The 21,790-nt window shown below is 40.0% G+C and overlaps 1 protein-coding gene across 1 annotated transcript in view; it reads left to right on the forward strand.

Moving 5' to 3' along the window:
• The first annotated feature begins 1,774 nt into the window (after positions 1–1,774).
• The window catches only part of PLBD1 (phospholipase B domain containing 1), a 37,433-nt gene continuing 17,417 nt past the window's right edge, over positions 1,775–21,790 (forward strand). Inside the window, exons 1-4 of the mRNA XM_063396133.1 lie at positions 1,775–2,018; positions 8,601–8,820; positions 15,041–15,124; positions 16,982–17,120. Of these exons, the coding sequence (XP_063252203.1) occupies positions 1,940–2,018; positions 8,601–8,820; positions 15,041–15,124; positions 16,982–17,120 (522 nt within the window). The 5' untranslated portion in view covers positions 1,775–1,939. The remainder of the gene's footprint in view (positions 2,019–8,600; positions 8,821–15,040; positions 15,125–16,981; positions 17,121–21,790) is intronic.

Below are 21,790 nucleotides of genomic sequence, written 5' to 3' on the forward strand. Positions count from 1 at the left end.
GTATTGTTGGCTTTCAAGGCAGAACTACTTCCACCATTGTCAAATATTGGTATTCAAACAATAAAATTGGTGCAAAATCATTATTTTATAGTTTTGAACAGCATTTTTGCTGAACTAAACAACATAAAAAGAATTAAAAGAGAGCAATCCACTTGTGTCTGTTTCTTCTTTTTAAGAGATGCTGGCTTTGTAAGAACACACACACATCAAAAGAACAATGTAGATGTAAATAGATCTGAAGTGCAAAGATTGCTGGAAAAATTAAAACATGAGGTTCTGTAGGGCTTATACTCTTACCTAATAAATGTAAATTCCTACACGCAGGAACATGTTACAGAAAAATAGCAGAAAGTGTGTACCCACAGCATTCACATTGTATATAACCAATCTGAAACTCAAACTGGCATTAATACTATACCATCTGTCAGTGTCCTAATGGAAACATTCATTGGGATGAGGATAGAAAAAACAAGCAAACAAACAAACAACCCCCCCTGATGTGCTACAACTGGTATGTATTAAAAAGAGTATGAGTACAATAAAAATATGCAAAAATACCTCATGGTACCAGTCAACAAGCTTTGTCTCTTTGTCTGTGTTCTTGAGTGTGACTGCAGCGCTACTGGGCACTGCTGGGCTAATCTGGTTGCTGGAGCTGAAACACTCGGCAAGTGTAGCTGCTATGGTTACCCCAAGCAGAGCTGTTCTGATCTTTGAAGTGATACAAGTGACCTAACTTTCTTTTTAAAGAAGAGTTTTATGGGTTCCATCCTTGACACCCCTGAGATACAAATTGTTTTAGAGCACATGTCTGCTGACATTGAGAGAATTACTTTAAACAGGGCTAAGTTTTCCGCAGCCCTTACCTTTCCAGTCTTCTTCAGATAATAAATTTTGTATCATTTTGTGAAGAGAAATAGTTACCACAGCAATGAGTTGATGGACCCATCTTCTGGTAGATTTCTTCTTCACATGGTTCTGTCCTTGCACATATCTGTTACCTACACATAAAAATAAAATCAAATTTGACTACTCTTTTTAAGAATCCTGGTTTCTGAATTTTGAATGTCCCTTTTTTCCTTCTCTCTAAGTGAAAAGTAGCCTGGAACAAAGCAGTGATAGGTGTGGAAGGATCCCTGTATCCTGGAGATACAGTGCTCTTACCCCGGGCTTGGAGCCAAGGCTTGCTACTTGGCCTGAACTGGTTGGCTTGTGACCCTGTTATATGAGGCTATTACAGGCACGGTATCAAATTCAAAGTCTCAAACAATTACTGAAACAAAGTCCAAATAACGGCCCTTTTGGGATAATGGCAGAATATCCAACACTGGGTGAGACAAAAATGTAGTGCCTCAAAATGGTCTGAATCATGGGTGCAAAGGAAAACCCCACGGAAAGTTGTCTCTATCTGTAAAACTCTAGGAAAAGTTCTGTCCCTCATTTCTTCTGCTGGGACACACACAGCAGTTGCTGTTCCCAATAGGACTGAAAGCTGCCCTTCCTGTGATGCAAAACACATAGTTCTGCAAGGCATGGCCCAACTCCTCTTGTGTCTTTTCGGAGGTGTTTCTTGGTAAATCTTCACCCCTTTTAGGTTAATCACCCTCGGGAAGTCCAGGGGCTGGCACCTGCCTGAGGACCCGCCGTCACTACCCTGCGGGGCCAGACCCCGGTCAGAAGTGAGTTCCACACCTCAGCCAGGCCGTGGGCTGTCCAAACCCGTATCGGGGCAGGAAAGACGCCGCCCCTCCCGGGACACATCCCGGCCGACGGCGCGGGGAGCAACCGTCCCCGGCAGGGCCACCTCCAGCACAGGTCGCTGCGGCCGGGGCGGGCACGGGAGGAGGCGGGGGCAGGGGCGAGACCTGCCCTGAGCGAGGGAACTTCTTAAAGTCCCGCCGCCTCCCGGCTCTCGGAGGAGGCGCAGGGGAGCGGCGGTATGGCCCGGGCGGGTGGCGGTGTGGGCCGCTGGTGCTGGGCTCTCGTCCTCGTGTGTGCGGCGGCGGGTGGCCGCGCAGGTGAGGCGAGCGGGAGCGCGGGGGGCGGCCTGCCAAAGCCCTCTCACCGTGCTGGGCGGGACGAAAGGAGGTATCGCGACTGTCCCGCGAGTGCCCCCAGCCCCGGGGTTGCCAGGCGATCGGGAGAGGGATGGCCAGGCCCGGGCTAGGCTGCGGCGGAGGCGGCGCGGCTCTCCCAGGGTGGAGAGAGGGGGCCACACACCCCCTGTAGCAGCCGCGCCTCGTGCTGCCTGGGGTGCAGGTGCGAGGCCGCTGGGCCCCCGCTCCCCAAGGCGGGACCCCGCAGGCCGAGCTGGCTGTGGCCCCCTTAGGGGCAGCTCCGGGAGCACCTCGTGCCCCGGCGGCCGCGCTGGAGCCACCGTGCTGCCTCGTGGGCGTTCGGTATCGGCGCTTTCTAAACATCCTCTCAGTTCCCAGAAGGGGCGCAGGGAATCAAACTGAGGATCCAACAGGGGGGAAATTGCCTTAAGGTTCCAGCCGAGCTGGTTTTCAATGTCATATGCAGGCACGGGAATTGTTCAGGTTGAAGATTTTGTTGAGGTGCTGTGGCCTACAGCATTCTGCAAATGTGACTAATAGAGTTTTAGTGCTACCTTGTGGGTGTCGGTCACGGTCTGTGCTTCAGAATTTACATGGAATCCCAGAATGGTTTGAGCTAGAAGGGACCTTAAAGGATCATCTTGTCCCAACCACGATGCCTCGGGCAGGGACACAATATCTCTCTCTTGTGCTGCTTTTAATAAATTCTGAAGGTTTTAAGGGTTGCAGTCGGTGCTTGTCTTCCAGAAATTTCCCAGTTAATGTATTAAGTGCCACAAACCAAGGAGAAATTCATGTAACAGTTGTTTTCACGTGTGGAAAATTTTATGAGCATTATAATTTTGTGGACAGTCCAATCTCATCTTGCAGACATACTTTTAAAACTTCACCTGGATTGGCAAAAACTTCAGTTAGGAGCATGGAAGGAAGGGTCAGCTGTGAATTATCTAGAGAAATGAAAGGAAGTTTAGGATATGAGGCACCTAATACCCAACTGATTTCTAGCATCATAACTGAATTACTGGTAGAAAACTACAAAGGAGCAAATAGAAATACCTTTAGGCTATTTAATAGAGTAAATGACTTTCAACATTGTGAATTGTCTAGATTCTGTTGGTTTGGGTTTTTTTCAATTGGTTCGTTCTTTAGCATTTTGAATGCCTTGAAGATGATTCATCATGCACTTTGGAAAATATTTCTACAGAATGTTCTTTAATATGACTTAAATTGAGGTACTCTGAGATTAGTGAAACTACTAGTTGAGTGGTTACTTTTGTTTCTTCTGGGTGACCTATACTAGGTACCTATAACTGTTTTGGCAAATTTGCTGCATTTGCCAAGCTTCACTAGTAAGTACCCTTGTGAACATGAAAACCATACAAGATTGAAACTCTTAATTGATAGGTCACATTTGAATATGGTTTTTCACTGATGTAAGCACAAATCAGGAGATTAGGGTTCAAGTAATGACAGGCCTTTTGGAAGCAAATTGAAAAATTACTTAGGCCTGAAATGCATGAGGAAATAGGATGAATTAAGGCCAGTAGAATAGAAAATACAAATAGCTTATACTCAGGCAGATCAAGAAAGCATTTACTCCTTTATTTAAAAGTTACTGGGCTTAGTGTTAATTTTTTGTGTGGTTTAAGCTAGTCTCTAAAGAAGCCCTGAAATACTTTTGTTCTGTAATAGATTCTAATCATAATTGTATATTGAAATCTCCCTCATTCTTTAGAGTTATACAGCCTTTTAAAAATAGTTAAAAGGATGCTTCTAAAAAAATTAAACACATGGATAGGCAGGATCAGAGGAGTTCCACAAAGATGATCAGAGGAGAAGGAGCACCTCTCCTACAAAGACAGACTGAGGGAGCTGGAGTTGTTCAGCCTGGAGAAGAGAAGGGTCTGGAGAGACCTCACTGCATCCTTCTAGTACCTGGAGGGGGATTATGAAAAGGAGGGAGATGGACTTTCTATAATGGGCATATAGTGACAGGACAAGGCGTAGTGGTTTTAGACTGAAAGAGGGCAGATTGAAATTTGATACACAAAGAAATTCTTTTCTGTGAGGTGGTGAGGCACTGGCACAGGTTGCCCAAGTAAGTTATGGATGCCCCATCCTTGGAAATGTTCAAGGGCAGGTTGGATGGGGCCCTGAGCAACCTGGACTAGTGAAAGGTGACCCTGACTATTGCAGGGAGGTTGGAACTAGATGATTTTAAGGTCACTTCCAACCCTTAACATTCTATGATTCTATAAAATTTTTAATGGAAAAATAGGTCAAGCTCTTTCAAATTAAAAAGTTGATCAGCAACACCCTTATTATGGTTGACCTGAAATATATAAATGCAATACTGAGATAACATTGTTACTACTGAGCATTAATTGTAGGGGAAGGTATACTGAAATCAAATGTGCCATTTTGTTCTAGTTTGTTTTTTGGTGTGTGTGTGTTTGTTTGTGGTTTTTTTTGTTTGTTTGTTTGTTTTGTATTTTGAAGTGATGCAAAACTAGTTTTCAGTAAAGCAGGAGCGTGATATCTTCCCTATTTAGTAGAAAGTTTATAGGCAGAATCTATGAAGAACACCTCTACAAAAAAACAGCTTCACACTTGGAAAGCCACAGACAAAAAATAGTAGTTAAATTAGTAAAATTAGTAGTTTAGGAAACCAGTAGTTTTCATATTAGTAGGCGATGCTCACAGTTGTTAATTTAGCTTGTTACATGTGAACTAACCAGTGTTCCATTGCTTGTTTGTCAGACTAAGGAAAAATACAAATATTATTTCTCACCCCCAGACTTTGTAGTTCTTTCATCTACAAGGAAAAGAGTTCTACTCATTTCTCTAACTATAAAGTCCAGTAACCTAACTTGATACATATATGTTTTAAAAACACCTCATAGCTGAGAAAGCATAAGGAAAAGCAGCTGTTGCATATTGCCAAATAAATTTTACTGGTGTTTTAAAGGCATGTCAGGTGTTATTTTTGTAACTCTAATTTATTCAATAAATGTCAGTAATAGTGTGCTTGTTAGATTGCTTGGGCCATCTCCATACTGCTTTTATTTAATTTTTCATCTTCTCTGTCAATTCTGTTCTTTTATTGCAAATTACTGCCATTCCTTCATGTACTCTTCAGCATCTGCATTCCTCATGTTTCATCTTGTGTCAGTCCTCTATCTTAGTATTTCCTTTAATTGCTTGTTTCATACTCTAATGCACATGTATGTATTTCTACTCTCTCACTGCCACCAAGTAAAAGACAATGTCCAGTTTTAACATAACTTCGGAAATGCCTGTACTGAGTCCAAAAGCCAGAGAACAGATTTGGTGTTTCAGCTTAAAACTCAAAGGGACCACTGCTGCCTCCTATTCCTGGCTGAAATATGTTCCTTTTCCCATTATTTAGGGAATAATTTTGACAAAAAGCAGATGTTTCTCACTTGCTGTAGAAATTCCAGCACTCTCCCAGCTATAGTCCCTGTTTCTAGATCTACCTTTGGCAGAAGAGTTGATGTATCTTTAAAAGCAGGCAGCTTGAAGGAGGGTCCTCCCAGTATCTACTGTCTGCAGAAAGGATAAACTTTTTTCCAGGCATGTTCTGTCACTGCACTTCTGCATGTCTCTCTCCCACCTCGCTGGTGGTTGTGGTGAAACTCTGCATTGCTGATGCTGTGCAGTTCTCCTGGCTGGCTCATGGAGGGGAAGAGTGATTCCACTGGCCTACCTCAGTAGATAGCATGTGCTATGCTGTATTATTGAGGTTATTCTAAGCAACATTGTTCTGGAATAGTTACAGATTGTCACAGTCTTTGATTCGTCAGAGTCCTAGTAGGCTGAACACTTGGAAGTCTTAACTTTGATGATGAAAGGATGATTTGTAGATTCATGGAGACATTTCAATTGTTTTATGTGCAAAAATTGACCAATATGACTGCTGGGATAAGAGGTGCTAGGGCCCCTGCCTCATCCTCCAAAAATAAGTGTAGAAATCCCAATATTATTCAATAGGAAGGCTCCTGTTTGTTTCAGAACTCAAACGGGATTGATTGAAAATGTGCACGTGCTTCTTGTATATCTATATTCCGTGTTATACTTCTGGATGGTTTTCTTGGCAAAGGCAGTCCCGCTCCTTTAGATGAACACAGAATAAAATTGTAACAGATTAGGTGGTATGAAATGCTTTGATTACATTGTAGTGTAGACAGGTTTATAAGCTTGTAGTTTTAACTCCAACTGCAAGGTGAAATCAGATGATGAGTCAATCAAAAGGAAAAGCAGTAAATAGTGTTCTCCTGCATTGTTGTTAAATTGTAACAGCTACCTTGATGCTATTCCTTTAAAGGCCTCTCAAGGTTTGTTGCAAGTTATCCTGTAATTTAATGTTTCCCCTTCCCTCCCATCCTCTTTGAGTCCTGGTTTTCTTCAGATTAAATTTGTAATGTAGGGAACTTGGGGCAGGGCAAACTCCAGGGGTAATTGGAAAGTTTGTTCTGACTTTTGGAAATAGCTCTGCATGTTCATGCTCTGGCAGAGTTTAAAACAGAGAAACTGAGCCGGCTGTGTAAGAGTACCTGTGTCAGATGTATCTGTCTGGCTTTGGCATCAACCTTCTTTTCCAAAGGAAAGCAATAGCTATTTTGCTTTAGGCAGACACAGTTTCTGTATAGGTATAATAGGTATTCTTACATACCTATTTAGTTTGCAGGCACTAGTGGCAATACCCAGCTGCCCTGGTTCCTCTTGTCTTCCAGCCACCTCTCCACAGCCTCCTGAGGAGATGAAAAGATGGTCATGGCTTGCCTTACTTTGTTCTTTCTCTTTTTATCTGTTCTTCAACATCTTTGTTTACTGTGCAAGTTTACTCTTCTCTGTCCTGCAATGGGCCTCTTGGTTGGAACCAGCCTCCCATTCATTTACTGCTGGACAGGTGAGTTGTGTTCTGCTCTGACCCCTAGCATCACCCCCTCACAGAACTTCCTTTTCCCTGACATATTTGGTAGGTAAGATTTAGCTTTGTAAGATGGTCTTTTGCTTTCATCAGTGATGACCCTTATCAGCTTGCTCTTCTGTTTACAGATTTTTCAGTTTGAGTGATTCCCATGTTTATTTTTAACCTAAAGTAGAAATTACTTCTTCTATTACTAGAAGATAGTTAAGGAGACAACAGAAGACTAGGCTCATAGCTGCTTGAAGAGTTACTGATAGTCTGTCATGTCTGTCCTTTAAATAGCCTCAGTACCTGGCAGATGAACAATGTGTTTTTAAACACTGTGTTCTAGGTCCCTGAAATTACTTCATCTCTAAATACACTCATGTACCAACTTACTTTCATAGAATGTGGAAAAAGCAAACTTCTTTCACTACTAAAGTTCTGGTGCTACCAATGCATTTTCTGTTCCCATAAGAAGTGTCTCTAATACATCATGAGGACTGACCTAGTGCACAGTGGTACAAAGCCTAGCTGGAGGCTGGTAACAAGTGGTCTGTGCCAGTGGTTGATACTGGTCAGCACCTTCCTTGATGACCTCAGTGATGGGGCAGAGTGTACCCTCAGCAAGTTTGCTGATGATATGTCAGAGGGCTGTACAACCATTCAGAAGGGCTGTTTATGAATTTATCCCTTAAAACTTTTCAAATAATTCTGGGACCTCTGACATACAATTTTTTAACTCTTCTTACAGTGATGCAGTAGTGATTTGATCAGTCATGCATAGAGGGCTGATGTAATCACAGCCTATCTTAGGGAGGATTCAGTTAGAATTGTAGGGTGTGGGACTTTTTTGATTTTTTGTTTGTTTGGTGGTTTGTTTTGTTTTTTCTTTCAGAAAACAGTTTGCCTTGCTCTTTGTTATTCAGCTTTGCAGGATTAAAACACAAGTAATCAAGAATGTTTTTTAAAACATCAGTCCAAATGGAGCCCTGAGAAGTCTAGTGTTCTTCCTGCCTGTTCGTATCATGCTTGGGATCAGTTCTATTTCAGGTGGATGATAGACATTTTGTACCTTGTAAAGGATTGCATACCTGCTGTGCTTTTATCTTTAAGATTGTGATCTACTGAGTCCTAGTGCTTCTGTTATTGCCACCTTAGGTTCTTCAGAAAGCTTTTGCAAATTCTTGAATCTTTAGATTGAAAATTAAGTCATCAACAGCTTATAATCCTTTTCAGTGGCTAAGGCATGCTGTCTTCTAAAGTTGCTTTCAGTAAGATTTTATAGATTGTCTTCTGGGCCAGGTAAGGAAATACTTCTCAGAATTTTATGGCAACACTCTGCTATGTTGGAGCTGTACACTGAAAGCGATAACTTCCAGAAGAATAACATGAGAATGTTTATCTGTGAGCTTTTGTAAAACTCCAGTTAGTCCTCATGCCTTTTTTTAGTATATTAGTATTAGTGTTCATCTGTGTAGCAGAACCAAACCTGATGGAAAGCTATAAAATTAACTTCTTTAAATTGCCAAAATACTGTCTTGACATTTCAGTATCGCATAAGAAACACCTACTAATTTTGTTTCCCTGATCTCCTTTCTTCTCCACCCCAGAACTCCACTATGCAACTGTGTACTGGAATAGAGCTGAAAAAATACTTCAGGTCAGGAATACGCTGGACAGGAGTGGAGATGCTTATGGCTTCTACAACAATAGTCTACAGACAACAGGCTGGGGAGTCCTGGAGATCAGAGCAGGCTATGGCACTCAGACATTAAGCAATGAAGATATTATGTATGTTGCTGGCTTCTTGGAAGGCTATCTCACAGCTCCGTAAGTACATCAGGAAGTAACTCAATTCATGACACTTCCAGTGAATTTCTGTACTTGTGAGGTTTTTTGTTTGCTTTCATTGTCCTAAGTTCCTTTCCATTTAAAATAATGATACATTTTGCAGCTGCATGCTGTTCTTTTAATTAGTAGCAGGTACAAAGTATAGCTTATTCATTATGGGATCAGAATGTGCCCTCCCCTTCTCATCCTGCACGATCTTCCAACATCTTAGTGAGATAGATGGGTACTGTATCTGTATTACTGGTTAAATAATGTAATCACAAAATAATGCAAGTGTAAGGATGTGCATAAGGAGTAGCAAGAATTGTGGTTATTTTCCCAGCCTGTAGTTAGATGACTGATCAGACAGTTGAGAGCAGATCAGGCAGGGACAAATGTTGTCAGCAAGGTCTGCAGGGCTTCCTTAAGGATTTTTTCAGCCAATACTGTCAGGAAACTGCTGGAGAGCAGATACTGAAACTTCACAGCATGGGGAGTTGTCTTGGCCAACTTGAAAAAAAAAAAAAATACACTATAGGCCTGAAGGCAGACTGAGGTGTGTCTAGAAGGGTTAATGTTCTCCTGAAAGCTCTGAGGGACTGTGCCTTTCCCATAGTGCACATCTATGAAAAGTGATGGAATTTTGTACTTGTTACAAATCCAGTGCAGGAGTTCTTTCCTGAAATAAAACAAACAGAAAAATCATAATCCCTAACAACAGCCAACCAAAAAAATTAACCAAACTTTGTTCTTTCTGTGGCTAAGTTGGAAGACAGAATGACACTATGAAATACTCACTGATAGTAAATGGCTGTGGTAGGTTGGACTTGACTATCTTAAGGGTCTTTTCCAACCAAAGAGATTCCATGATTCTCTATAGCTGGTGATACAGCTAAGAACATGACATATGGCTTCTTCTTGAACAAGCTTCATCTTTTGTTCTATCAGCATAGTCACAGGAAAAGAAAACTTCCAAAATTCTGATGCTGGGACATTGTGCAGGCCCTTGAGCCTATAGGGGAACTTCCAGGGCAATGCCCCAGAAGAATCTACCATAGGCTTCAAAAATGCCACATCACTTAGGGTGAGGAAAAAGGTTTCCCCCATGGTGCTCTTCAGCACTATGTTGATTTACCTCAGTTTTGCTTTTCCCGTTGGCCTGTTGGTCTTGCCTGCCTCTATTGTTCATCTATGTCCCTGGTTCGAGTGGTTTCTCCTTTCCCTGTTTCCTCATTGCTTGTGGTATTGCTAATGGTCAGCCCTCATATCCTATAGGTCATTGCCCTTTGTCCTGTCCTCATACCACCCCTGTGCCAGCAGACCATTGGCCTCTGACCCCATACTTAACCCTAGGCATTCTTTTGATCTGGGTCTTTCTGTGCCTGGAACCCTTCAGTGTGAGTCTGCAAAATAAACTTCGCTGGAAATTTGTACAGGAGACCCTTCCCATCATTCTTCGCTGACTTACCTGTGGTGTGTGTGAGTGTGGACTTGAGTGACTGCCTGTGTGCCTACCTGAGTGGCTTCTTGAGAAGAGATGCTTTTTGGGCAAAGGTAGCGGCAACCACCATCCATCTCCATGCTGCTACAGGACATAGCTAGAAGTTTGCAATGGCTGCTGTGACCTGACTTTTTGACTTCACCAACTTTGCTTTCAGAACACTGAAATAAATGCCCATAGGCTGTGTTGCACAGGCCAGCTAGAGAAGGTTGTCTGCTCAACAGATATGGCTGCTGGACAAGATTATATTAATTTATTTAGTAAGATATTTTAGGATTATTAATATTTATGGATAGTTCTCTGAGCGTATGATAATATGATTCTCTAGTAGGTTTTGCTGGTGAGGCACTTAGGTCTCTGCAAGTGTATAAAGGAAATTCACTAACATAATATTTGTCAATAACAAAACACTTCTGAGAGGGTGAAGGAGTCCTCAAGTTCACAGTATACAACCTGTACTCCAGATGGGAAAGGAAATGAAGTTCATGAGAGATCTATTGTTAGATTATTTGGTGTGAGAGGTTACTGCCTTGCACTATTTGTTCAGCTTATATAAACTATCCCTGAATCTGGGGAATGCTAGTATTACATTTAGAATATTATTAAAATTGGGTATTGTTCAACAGGTTTTTTTCCTAAGGCTTTAGCTAGGTGTGTAAATCAATAGATGATTACGCTTAAGTTTTATCATATTACAGGTAGTCCAGTCCATGCTAAGCTCAATTAAATGGCAAGTAGTGCTGTAGTATGAAAGAACCTCACACTCGTACCCTATTCCTGTTCTGCCTCCACAGCAGATTTGTGTGCCTTCTGGGTTTGAAACAAACTTAAGTATGCATCTGTTCCTTTTAATGTAGTTTGAATGTGAAACAGTGTCTGTGGGGATTTATCTGCTGTCTTATTCTAGGCTAAGTTTTAGAGGAAGGAGGTTTTCTCCCATTTTTTTTCCTATGTGTGTTAAGTGAAGATTCACAAAAGTGAAGTTATTCAAGTTACTCTATTCAAGGCTTTTGCCTTCTGCAGATCATGGGCTTACTTAGGTTGGTTCCAAGCCTGGCTGCTGTTAGTATAGGGCTAACAGCTCCAGCACTGAGTGGCCCTTTGTAAAGAAGTAGATATAACAGAACTAGTAATCAACAGAAGTGAAGCTGGGGGTTTGTATTAATGTGGAAAAGTATGGCTTGAGACTTAGGCTTTTAAGCAAAATGGGAAAGAGACTTAGGCTTTTAAGCTAAATGGGAAATTCAGCTGCTTGAAAGGAGATTAAGTGCAAGAGTGGGTTAAGATGCAAAACCAGAAGTAGCTAAAGCTTGGCTTTTCTGGGGAGACCTTTTGAGAAAATCCACCAAGACATCCCCTGACAAGTGCAAAACCTGGAAAGCTTTGCTGTCAATAAAATGAGTGTCAAATATTATAGATACTGTCTGAGCTTAATTTTTTTGGTTATTTCTTTGCCCTATTGTCCATCTGTAACTGCAGTGAAAGCATATTTCTCACTGGGGCTTACAAACAAGTGTTTTCTGTAAGGTTATGTCAAGCTATTTTGGATAAAGAGGGCTTCTCCAAAAGCTAGGAATACCTTTTGAAAATATTTCAGGTAAGGAGCAAAGATGAAATAGTAATGTACTTGACCCTTGATAACACAGAGAACCTATTACTTCAGATTTTAGCTACATGACCTCCATGGGTTTTTATTTGGCAAACTGCAACTAATGAATCCTTTTATAGACTGTGTTTACAATTTCCTAAATTGCAAGAGAAGTGAGAATTCCCTAAGTCTGCAGGTATTAAGATTGCACTCAGAAGTCCACTTGTCCTTCATCTTGCTTAGAAATTTTGAGAATCCTAATTAACATGCAGGCAGATGTTCTATCTATGGGACAGTTAAACAAGTCTTCTAAAGTAAAAGTGGGAAACAGCCTTTCTCAATCAGTAACTATTCCCATCAGACTGCCAGGCCCATTTAGGCTGTCTTAGGGAAACTATAGCACCATCACAACTTTCCTTAGAGAAGGTGTCTCTAAATGCTCTTGTTCTACTTCTGCACACATTGGTGCCCACAGCTCAAGCTTCCCTTTTGGTTCCTGGTAGGAACAAGGGAGAGTGTAGGTATGTGTTTAGCTTTGGGAAGGCTTTATTTGCATTGTCAGCCACTTAACTGCTGGAGTGAAGACCCTTATGTGACTTACCTGTACAAGAACTTCAGGTGGTTCAGGCACAGCCTTCCAATGCAAAAACATTGGGTGTGCTTGGTAACTTAAGAGCTTTTTAGTACATGGCTACCTGTAGTCCAAACAACTCCAAGATCTCCAGCTGTCTTGCATCCGTATGTGTCTTGGGTTGCAATATGTAACCACAAGCGTGTATTCTATTTGCCATCTGTTGAAACCAGTTGGGGAGGTGTTATTCTTTATCTCTTGTATAACCCATTCCTCATAATTCCGGGGCGGGGGGGGGGGGGGGGGTGGGGCAGGTATCTTCTGTTAATGGTTAATGGACCAGCTGTTAAAACCAGGTGGGGCAGTGTTCTTTATCTCTTCCATGACTCATCCTCCCTCCAGGGGGATATCTGCTGTTAATGGGCCATTAAGGTTGACTGCATGGTGGATAAAATGAAACCATTCCATTGTGAGATGCTTCACTCAGTGGGAGGAGCCAAGCATTTCTACCTGGATAATACCTGAGAATCAGAACACTAAGGCAGCCTGTTTTCCACTGGATTCCCAGAGGAAGACCGGACCCATCTTGCCACCACTGGAAGAAGGTCACATGATTCTGAGCTAACCCAGTCTCTACATCAGTCATGACAGCATAAAGATGGTACTGCTGTAAAATCTGCCTTGTGTTGCATAACCTTTGAGTGTAAAATAGAGAGTAGAGCTGATGGTTGAGTCTGGAAGTCTGGTCATTTTTCCTGGCCTAGGGCAATGGTTAGGCCAGTATCCTAGCTGGATTTTATCTTCCTCATCTGGCTCTAATCCCTAAATAATCATCTGCCAGATGGACCAGCTTGTGCTCTTTGCTCCTCTTTAGTGACATGAGAGCTCTGATTTCTAGTATGGAGTATGTTATGCTCTAGTTCCCTTCCTAAAATTACTTGGGATTTTTATTTGCTAAATTCTCTGTGAATTGATCTTTTTCTCCAATTTTCTTGCCATCTTCTGGAAGTAGGTTATGATATTTTATGTAGCCTTGCATTACATGGGAGACAGGAAGCTCTAGAACTAAAATTGTTGTTGGAGCTGCAGTTTTGTGACAAATGTAATGGTGTGAAGCTGTTGAATGCTCTCCTCTTGTCCCAGCATCTCCCTTCCAAAATCTAATTCAATCTACAAATAAAAACAAATCACAGTTTTGCTGGATTAGTGTTCTGCCTGAATGTGTGATACAATTAGGTTTGATTGTCAGAATGGTGCCAGAGCTGAGATAAGAAGCAGCAGGATCATGCTATCAAGTTCATGTAATTGTCTGGGAATGGGGCAAGGGACAGAAAGAAGGGAGTAGGTCAGTGGATGATTCTCTCTAGTCATCAGCAAACTGTTCAGTCATCTCTGTCTGTATTTTCTAATTATGCCTTGAGGGAAATTGGGAATAGCTCCTGTCTGCATCCCTCCCAGAGAAAGCTCCCCTCCTAAATTTTACTACAGGAATTCTGCCTTGCTGGCACATGCTTTCCTTAAGGCTGGTATCTCTTTCTCAGTACTGTTTTCTTTCTCTCAGCATTTGGTAGGAGATAAATTTACTGATGATGGGTGTAATTCTGTCTCTTATCAATTCCAGACCTCAGTGAAATAATTGTCTCCTGATTTTTTTTTTTTTCCAAATTACTCATTGGAAAAAAATGTTGTTAAGTTTGACTCACATTAGGAGAAATGTTGAAGTTTTATTTTGGCTTGGAACAGACAATTACATTTCAGCTAAAATGGAAGGGTGGCTTTATTTCTGGGCTCCTGAGCATTTTTTTGACAGTTGATTTCATCTTGAAGGACTTCACTTCAAGAAAACAAACAAAAAACCTCTAATCAATGAAGTAACAAAGCCCTTTCAACCTTTGTTTTTAATAGTTAATGTAGATAAAACCGCTAACTGAATTCAACAACAACAAAAAAATCACAAGAATTTTGGTCTCCACCATAAAACTGAATCTATTTAGTGGGAGTTTCTGTGGTAACATGTAGGATTGTCTTATACACACTTAAAAATGGAGATACTTAGCTTAAACAGAAAGGAGCATAGTTACTGGCAAGTAAAACCTGCTAGATATCATGCTGAAAGTCTCTCTCTAAAGACTGAAATTAACTGAATCAGCAAATTATATTACATTTGCCTCTGTGGCTTTTTTTAAATTTCAAATAGAATAGCTCTCCAGAAGACTATTTTTGTTGTGCTTAAATTAATGTGCTAATGCTTTCAAGGTGCTTCTGGCCTACAAATATTTCCTGAATGTGCAGTTTTGCTATGAAGTAGTTAAATCTCATTCTTGCTTATCTTTCCATTGTGCAGCAGTTTGAGCAGGTATTGGCAAAGTAATTTATTTTAAGTCACATTTTAACAATCCTTTTGAGTTACTTTTCTTATTTGTCATGCACTGGAGTGTTTTCTGTGAGTAGGAAACACTTACTTTGTGGACTGTGTTGCTTGTCTGTCAAGGCATGTTGATGAACTGATTGGTAAACAGAAGATGCAAAGGAATAACTCTTGTTACTCTTGTTCTTTCAGGCAAATGTATGACCATGCTGCAAATATGTATCCACAACTAATTAAGACTCCCACCATTCGAAGTGGAGTTCAGAATTTTATGGCGTATGTATTTATTTGCTAAAAATAAATCAGTCAAGACTTGGGGTTGGAGGATGACAGAATTTTCAACCCTTTTTTTTTTTCTCTTCCTTATGGGCTGAGGAAAATGTAGGCTTCCTTTCTCTCTGATTAAATGCCATTATTATTAAATGAAATTCTAAATATACATGAAGTAGTGCATTTACCCGTCCCTAATTCTGATTCTTTCAAAGAAATGTTTAAAACCATTGCTGCCAAAGGGCAGGGAAAATGTCAATGAATTCTGAAAGTCATTCTAGTAAGCGTTATCCTTTGAAAAGCTAATATTTTCTATATCACACTGAACAGTGGTCTCCTAGCACCTTAATCTTTTTAGCATTGTGTATCCTTTTCTTCTTCAGTTAGGTTAGTGTTTTATTCTACCACTAATGTAAATTCTATTCTAATCACAGAAGTCCTGATTCACTTTTCTCTTTAACTGTAAAAATCAAAAGTAATTCTGCTCAAATAGTGCAGCTACACTGGTGGGGAAACTACAAGTAGGAAAAGAACCAGACCAGATACTGGGAAACTCAGCTCTGACTACCCATTATTTTAATCTCCTTAGACTTGTGGGTTTTTCTCTTACAAATACTTGTGTGAAATGGTCACGTTTAAGGACTGTTTTTTTCTATCTTTGCTTTGTCTTGCCCTTTCCATAAGGGATTGAATATCTGACTGTTATTGATGTGCATATATAAAGTTGATTGGTTTTATCTTATCCAAAAATTAGAACAAATAATCTTAGTGCTCCATTGCTATCATGTTTCAGCATTGCTGTGCTCATCCTTGTGAGAAAAGTGGGATAGCTACCATATCAATGGGTATGTGTTTTTTCCTAGAATGACACAGCATAGCAGCTGTATTACCCAAGATGCATTGTTGGATGAAGAGAGGCAATACTAGGTGGCCTTGTATTGCTTTTCTATTGCCTCTATCCTCAACTCCTGCATCACTGATTTACTTTATGGCAGTTTTGCAATATGGGTTGCTGTGTTGTCTTGGAAGTCCTTAGTCCTAAATGCTCTGACCATATCCCTATTTCACTGGACATACTTCTTGCATCTTGTTGTTTCTAGAAAGCGAACTCTGGTTGGTTTTCTCAGCCATATACTGTTTGCTTCCTTTACAGGTTTGCCCTCTCTATTTTGCTACTTTACATAGTGCTGGATGGATAGATACAGGAGGATGGAAGAGGCCAGCATCTCATGCTCATTTCCGGTTTTTCTTTTGTGGCCCTTGTGCACAGCAAAATAGAGAATTCTGAGAGATCCTTACAATGTTGGTGGCTCTTGCCCTAGGGTCTGCTCACCTTGTGGAGCTTCATGCTCTAAACCTCACTGATTTGGCTCTTGACTGGATCTGGCACAGGGTACAGTTGTTTGACCTCCCACATGTTACTCAGAGGAGCATAGACATAGTTCTCAGGCAACATTTGAGCACCACCAGCAGAAAGCTTTCATTGCACCTGAACCTGGGGAGAGGAGGAGGCTCTTCAAATGTCGGTCTATTTTTATTCTTAAATAGTCATTTGAAAGGGAATGGTTCTTCTGACCTATCAAATGCTTGGTTCTCTTTACTGACTAGATCTACTATAGCAAAGTCCTCCAGAAACATGGAGTCTAACTCCTTCTTTGACACTAAAATGTGATAGAGCACATGATTGTAGGGTATTTTGCTTAAGTCTGAACATTTACACTTGAAGGATGTAATGTTTATATCTGCAGGATTTACCTCAAATCTTTAGTAAGTCTGGTCATAATGTATTTGTCCCTTTTCTGCATTATCAATTATACTCTAAAAAAATCCCAAGAAAATCCCAACCTGTTTGTTCCTCTGCAGGAAACAAGATCAATGGACAAGACAACAAATCAGAAATAATAAGGATGACCCATTTTGGAGGCATGCTGGCTATATTATTGCACAGTTGGATGGTCTGTACATGGGAGCCCTCGAGTGGGCTAAACTACATAAACAAACAGTAAGACTGCTGCACCTTTTTTTCAGTGACTGTGGCTGGGATGTTAGTGAACAAACATAGGAGAAGGGGATCCGCTTTTTAAAAATAAACCCCAAAAGTAGGGTACTTAGTGACAAATACTCATTCTGCATACCATTCTGCAAAATCTTTGGCTGTGCCTGTTCAGTGCAGATAGTGTGACTGAGCACTTGGGCCATGTAACCAGAGATTCTTCACAAGGGGCTTGGAACCCTGGGCACTCCTGTGGTGATTAGGTTGGGAGTGGCTTTTGTATCCATGTGAACGTTGGAAAGACAGGCACTTCACTAAAGTGCTTGTTGCTGTCACTTGTTTATTAAGCAAATGACCCTTTAGATATAAAGAGTACCTGCAACAGCATGAATTAAAGCTTTTGTTCTTATTTCCAAGCAATTGATTTCAAATTCTAAAAGCCTTTCTGTCTTAGAGTATGTTTTACTTTACTAAATGGCTTCTTCTTTTCTGTATTTTAAATCTTAAAAATGTATGGTTACAAAAGATGTGGTCTGTGTTGTGGCAGGTTAGATGGAATCGATTTTGGGGTTTTGTTGGGTGGTGGTTTAATTTTTGGGGTTTTTTTTGGTGTGTTTTTTCATTTTTATTTTTTTTTAAATTTCAATTAGAATTGTATTCCAGATCATCAGCTTGTATGTAATAGCAGAACTCCTTTAACTCCAGTAGAGATATGGCAATTATAATGTTGTCCTAAAGTCTAATATCTGATAGGTTTCTCAGTGTGAGAGGAAGGACTTAATTGTAGTTGACCTTCTTACTAGGGTAATCATACAAAGAATTTTGAGAAGTCCTGAATTGTAAACAATTACATTTTAGTAACATGTACATCTTTCTTGTATAGAAGTTATTCTGAGCCTTTCATGAATGGAAAGCCAGCTCAAACGGAAAAAAAAAGGCATTTGTAATAATAATCCATCCTGAGGGAACTGAATTTGTAGGGGAAAACACTAGAAAAGTTGACTTTCTAGGAAAAGAACACACTAATATCCTTTTGTAACTCAGGAACCCTGTCAAGCTCATCAGGGTTTTTTGGGGTTTTTTTTTTTTCTGCTTCTGAATCTTTTAGATTCATGTGAGAGGAAGGGAAAAGTGTTGGTTTGTGTCTGAGTTACTTCTTTGTAATAGGCATGTCCTACCTGTGAAATGTGTTCCCTGATGTTTGCTTATTTAACTATGCATTTGATACTAAAAAGCACTGACCTCTGAAGTGTTTGCATAATTTTGATCCTCTTTTTAGAGGTCTTACCAGCATGTCTATATAAAAATGGTGCATTTAGTGAAAGTTCAGATGTGTGGTTCAGGCTGAAATATTTGTGTCCTCAATTTTTCAATTATATGCAGGAAATGTTTTTTTTTTTTCTTTTCCCAAATGTTCTTGCAGCAGTTGGTGGGATCTATTTTGACTCTTTCCCATGCCAATCACAATTTTAGTTTTGGACATTATTACCTATGTTGAGATGCATACAGTTTTATTCAAAGCAAAAATGTTCACTGGGTGTGTATTTCTTACTTGAAATGGTGCTGCTGTTTTCTTTTTGCCACAGCCAATTAGTTAACATCAGTCCTTATCTTTGAGTACGTTTTGGACAGCTGCTCTTGCAACTAGGTCCTTGGTTTTCCTTGGCATCAAAATGACACCTTACAGTTCTGTAAAAGTACAGGAAGTTCATTTTGTTGGATACCATGATACTTTTCAAGTACTTTTGAGAGATTATTCTACCACTGTATGTACATATTTACTGCTCTTAGAATCTCCTTCAGGAAACAAAGCTTGAAGGCTATTGCTCCAAGCTTACATAGGCAATAAGAACAGATGCAGATGCAAAGCTCCTGACTAGTATTCTAGCTTTGACACATCCATTTATCTGAGAATCAATTCAGCTTCGGTAAACTGTTGGCACTTAAAAGCCCCAACTAAACTCACAAACCAACCAAATGAGCAAAACCACCACCAGTATCTTCCTTATTCCTTGTGATTAAAGAAATCTGACATCCAAAGTACAAATAAAGTCACCAAGTAGATGATTTTTTTTGTTATTTTTAAGTACTGTACTTTTCTTCAATTAAAACAATTGTTTTGATTTTGTTTGGACAACAACTCCAGTAACAAGTACTTTTTTGTTACTCAATTCTCAAAAGAAAACAATCAAAGAAATTTCATACATAAGTCTCCGTAACAAATTCTGCATATTTTTAAAGGCAAATCTCATTCCTATTGCATGTTTTCCTTACTGCTTTGAAAGTCTATTTTTACCTCTTTCGTTTAGTATATACTGTTTTGTTTCATTAATAAAAGAATCCTTTCCATGTGTTTATTGTGTTTGGATTATGATCATCAGGAACAAGTTTATCTTTTGATCTCTAGTAGTTCAGTAGTTTGGATTCATGGTGGTAATGAACATCAGAAATATTAAAAATACCTCTAGTGTGAACTGTGGCATTTTTCTTTTCCTTCTTTTACCCACACTCAAACAAAACAAAAGAAACCCCCTAAACCCCAAACAAAACCAAGCCAAATGTGACAGTCTATTTTGTTTTCTAATGTTCTACTTGCTGTTGGGAAAGCTATGTGTACTTATAAATTCCACACATTATTCTTTATATGTAGAGGACAATCGTTCCTACTGTCTTAAGCTTAAAATAAGAAGAAATGCTTTAGAAGAAAGGCTAGGAAACTCTTCCCCTTAATTCCCGAAATACCAGACATGTGAAAATGAAGAGGAAGAGAGGAGATGAGTTTCAAGGATCTTATGTTTCCCTGCACCATGAATGATGATGCATAGACAAGATGCTCTCGTGAACACTGAGAGAAGTTGTTTGGTTGACACCAATAGGCTAAAAGAAATAAAGGGGATGAAGAAAAGGAACTGTGTTTACAAAGTCTGCGAATTGTTACACTGAGCACTGGGCAAAGTTGTATAGAACTATTTCCTTTTCAGGAGAATGGAAACAAGGTGTTTCATAGCTAATCTGCTTTTAATTTTTTAATTCTGTCTTCTGGTACTATGCATGGTAGTTTGAAACCATAGCCAGATACTTCTTAAGTGAGAGTTGGGTTATGTGCACACAAGCATCTCTGAAATGTTCTGTTTTTCTGCTCTCCCTAAAATTCAGATCTGCGTTACTTGAATATTGTAGAACCATTGTGCTTGCCATAGGTAACTGAGACTTACTGCAGAAAGAAAATCTGGGCTTTGAATGGTTTGACAGTAGCACTAGTATATATTTTTTTATTCTCTATGAAGGAAATACTTTGTATTGTATTGTTCTAAACTTTGGATTTTTTATTGCATGGAGTCTGTCCTCCTGAGGACTATTTTAGGTAGGGATTTCTATTAAGACCTACATGAAGGCAATGTACATTGTAAACTTCTGTATTTTGAATTTAATATTTACAGGTATCATTAGGAGTGATGTTAAAATTTGAATACATCTTTATGTTAAAGTGTGACATTATTCCATCTGGTTTAGCAACATTTTATATCCAGTAAACAAACCCAACCCTTTTGTCAAGACAATTTCTGAGGGAGGGGCACTCAACATGAAGCCTTTTCATCTGCTCTACCAACCCTGTGATTAATCTTGGACTTGTCTACACGGGGATATTACTCTTGAATAAGGAGGTGTCAGAGTTTTAAATACTAGAATGACTCCAGGTTAGCTCTCTATTTTTATTTCCTTATTTTGTACTCATAGTGCTCAGGTATGGAGAAGTTACTGGAAAACAACTATTATAGAATAACTTGCCTATTTTAATGTCTGATGTAAACAAGCCTTTAGGGCTGCTTCTCTTCTTTCTGCTGTCCTTTGTAAGTTTATTTCTCCTTTCCTTGGATGTAACTCAAACTCAATTTGATTTTTTGTTTTGCTGTTCAGGACAGCACCCTAGAGGAGCCACACATTCTAGAAAATGACTTTTGATGTGGCTTTACCACCTCTCTGTTTGTCAGTTTAGTTGATTAATTCTTCTTCAAGATCTAAATGATGTATATAAGGAGTATTTCTGACATTGCTGTGTGAGATTGGAGAAGGTGATTACAAAAAATTGTAATATGCCCTATATCAGGCACTCGTTGTAATGCAGTTTTTTAGGTCTAATTCCTGCTAGTGGACACTGATTAACTCCTCATTGAGAAGATTTCTCCATATATCCTGGAAATCAGCTGTAGTTTTTCCAGCTTGTTGTGCAGCTTTGTTGTGGCAGATGCTTCAGACCACTCCTGAAATTGCCAGAATGGGCTTGCAGTGCAGATTCCTGTGTCTTCTGTTTGAATGCATTGTTTTACTGAGACTCCAGAAAAGCACAGTGCTTATGTGATGTCACATTAGACAATCTTAAACACAAAACCAGTTCTATCCAAGGAAAGTAATGAATTTTTGGAAACAAACTGGAGTAAAATTTGCTTGACCCTCAAAAGGGGAATGAAAACAGAGCCCTAGGGAGTGCTTAACAACCTAGTCCCTCTTTTGCATCTCTGATATTTTGGCTGGCTTTGGCAGCTGGCAGCCTAATCTCACCCAGTGCCTTAGGAATTTGCATAACCTGTGCTTTGAGTGGGTCTTTCCTCCTGCCCTCTGAGTACATTTCTGTGCCTATTGTTCTGAAAGCTTCATTGCTCAGCACTTTTGTTCTAATT

The sequence above is a fragment of the Prinia subflava genome, chromosome 4 (genome assembly GCF_021018805.1).
Source record: "Prinia subflava isolate CZ2003 ecotype Zambia chromosome 4, Cam_Psub_1.2, whole genome shotgun sequence".
Taxonomy (NCBI): Eukaryota; Metazoa; Chordata; class Aves; order Passeriformes; family Cisticolidae; genus Prinia; species Prinia subflava.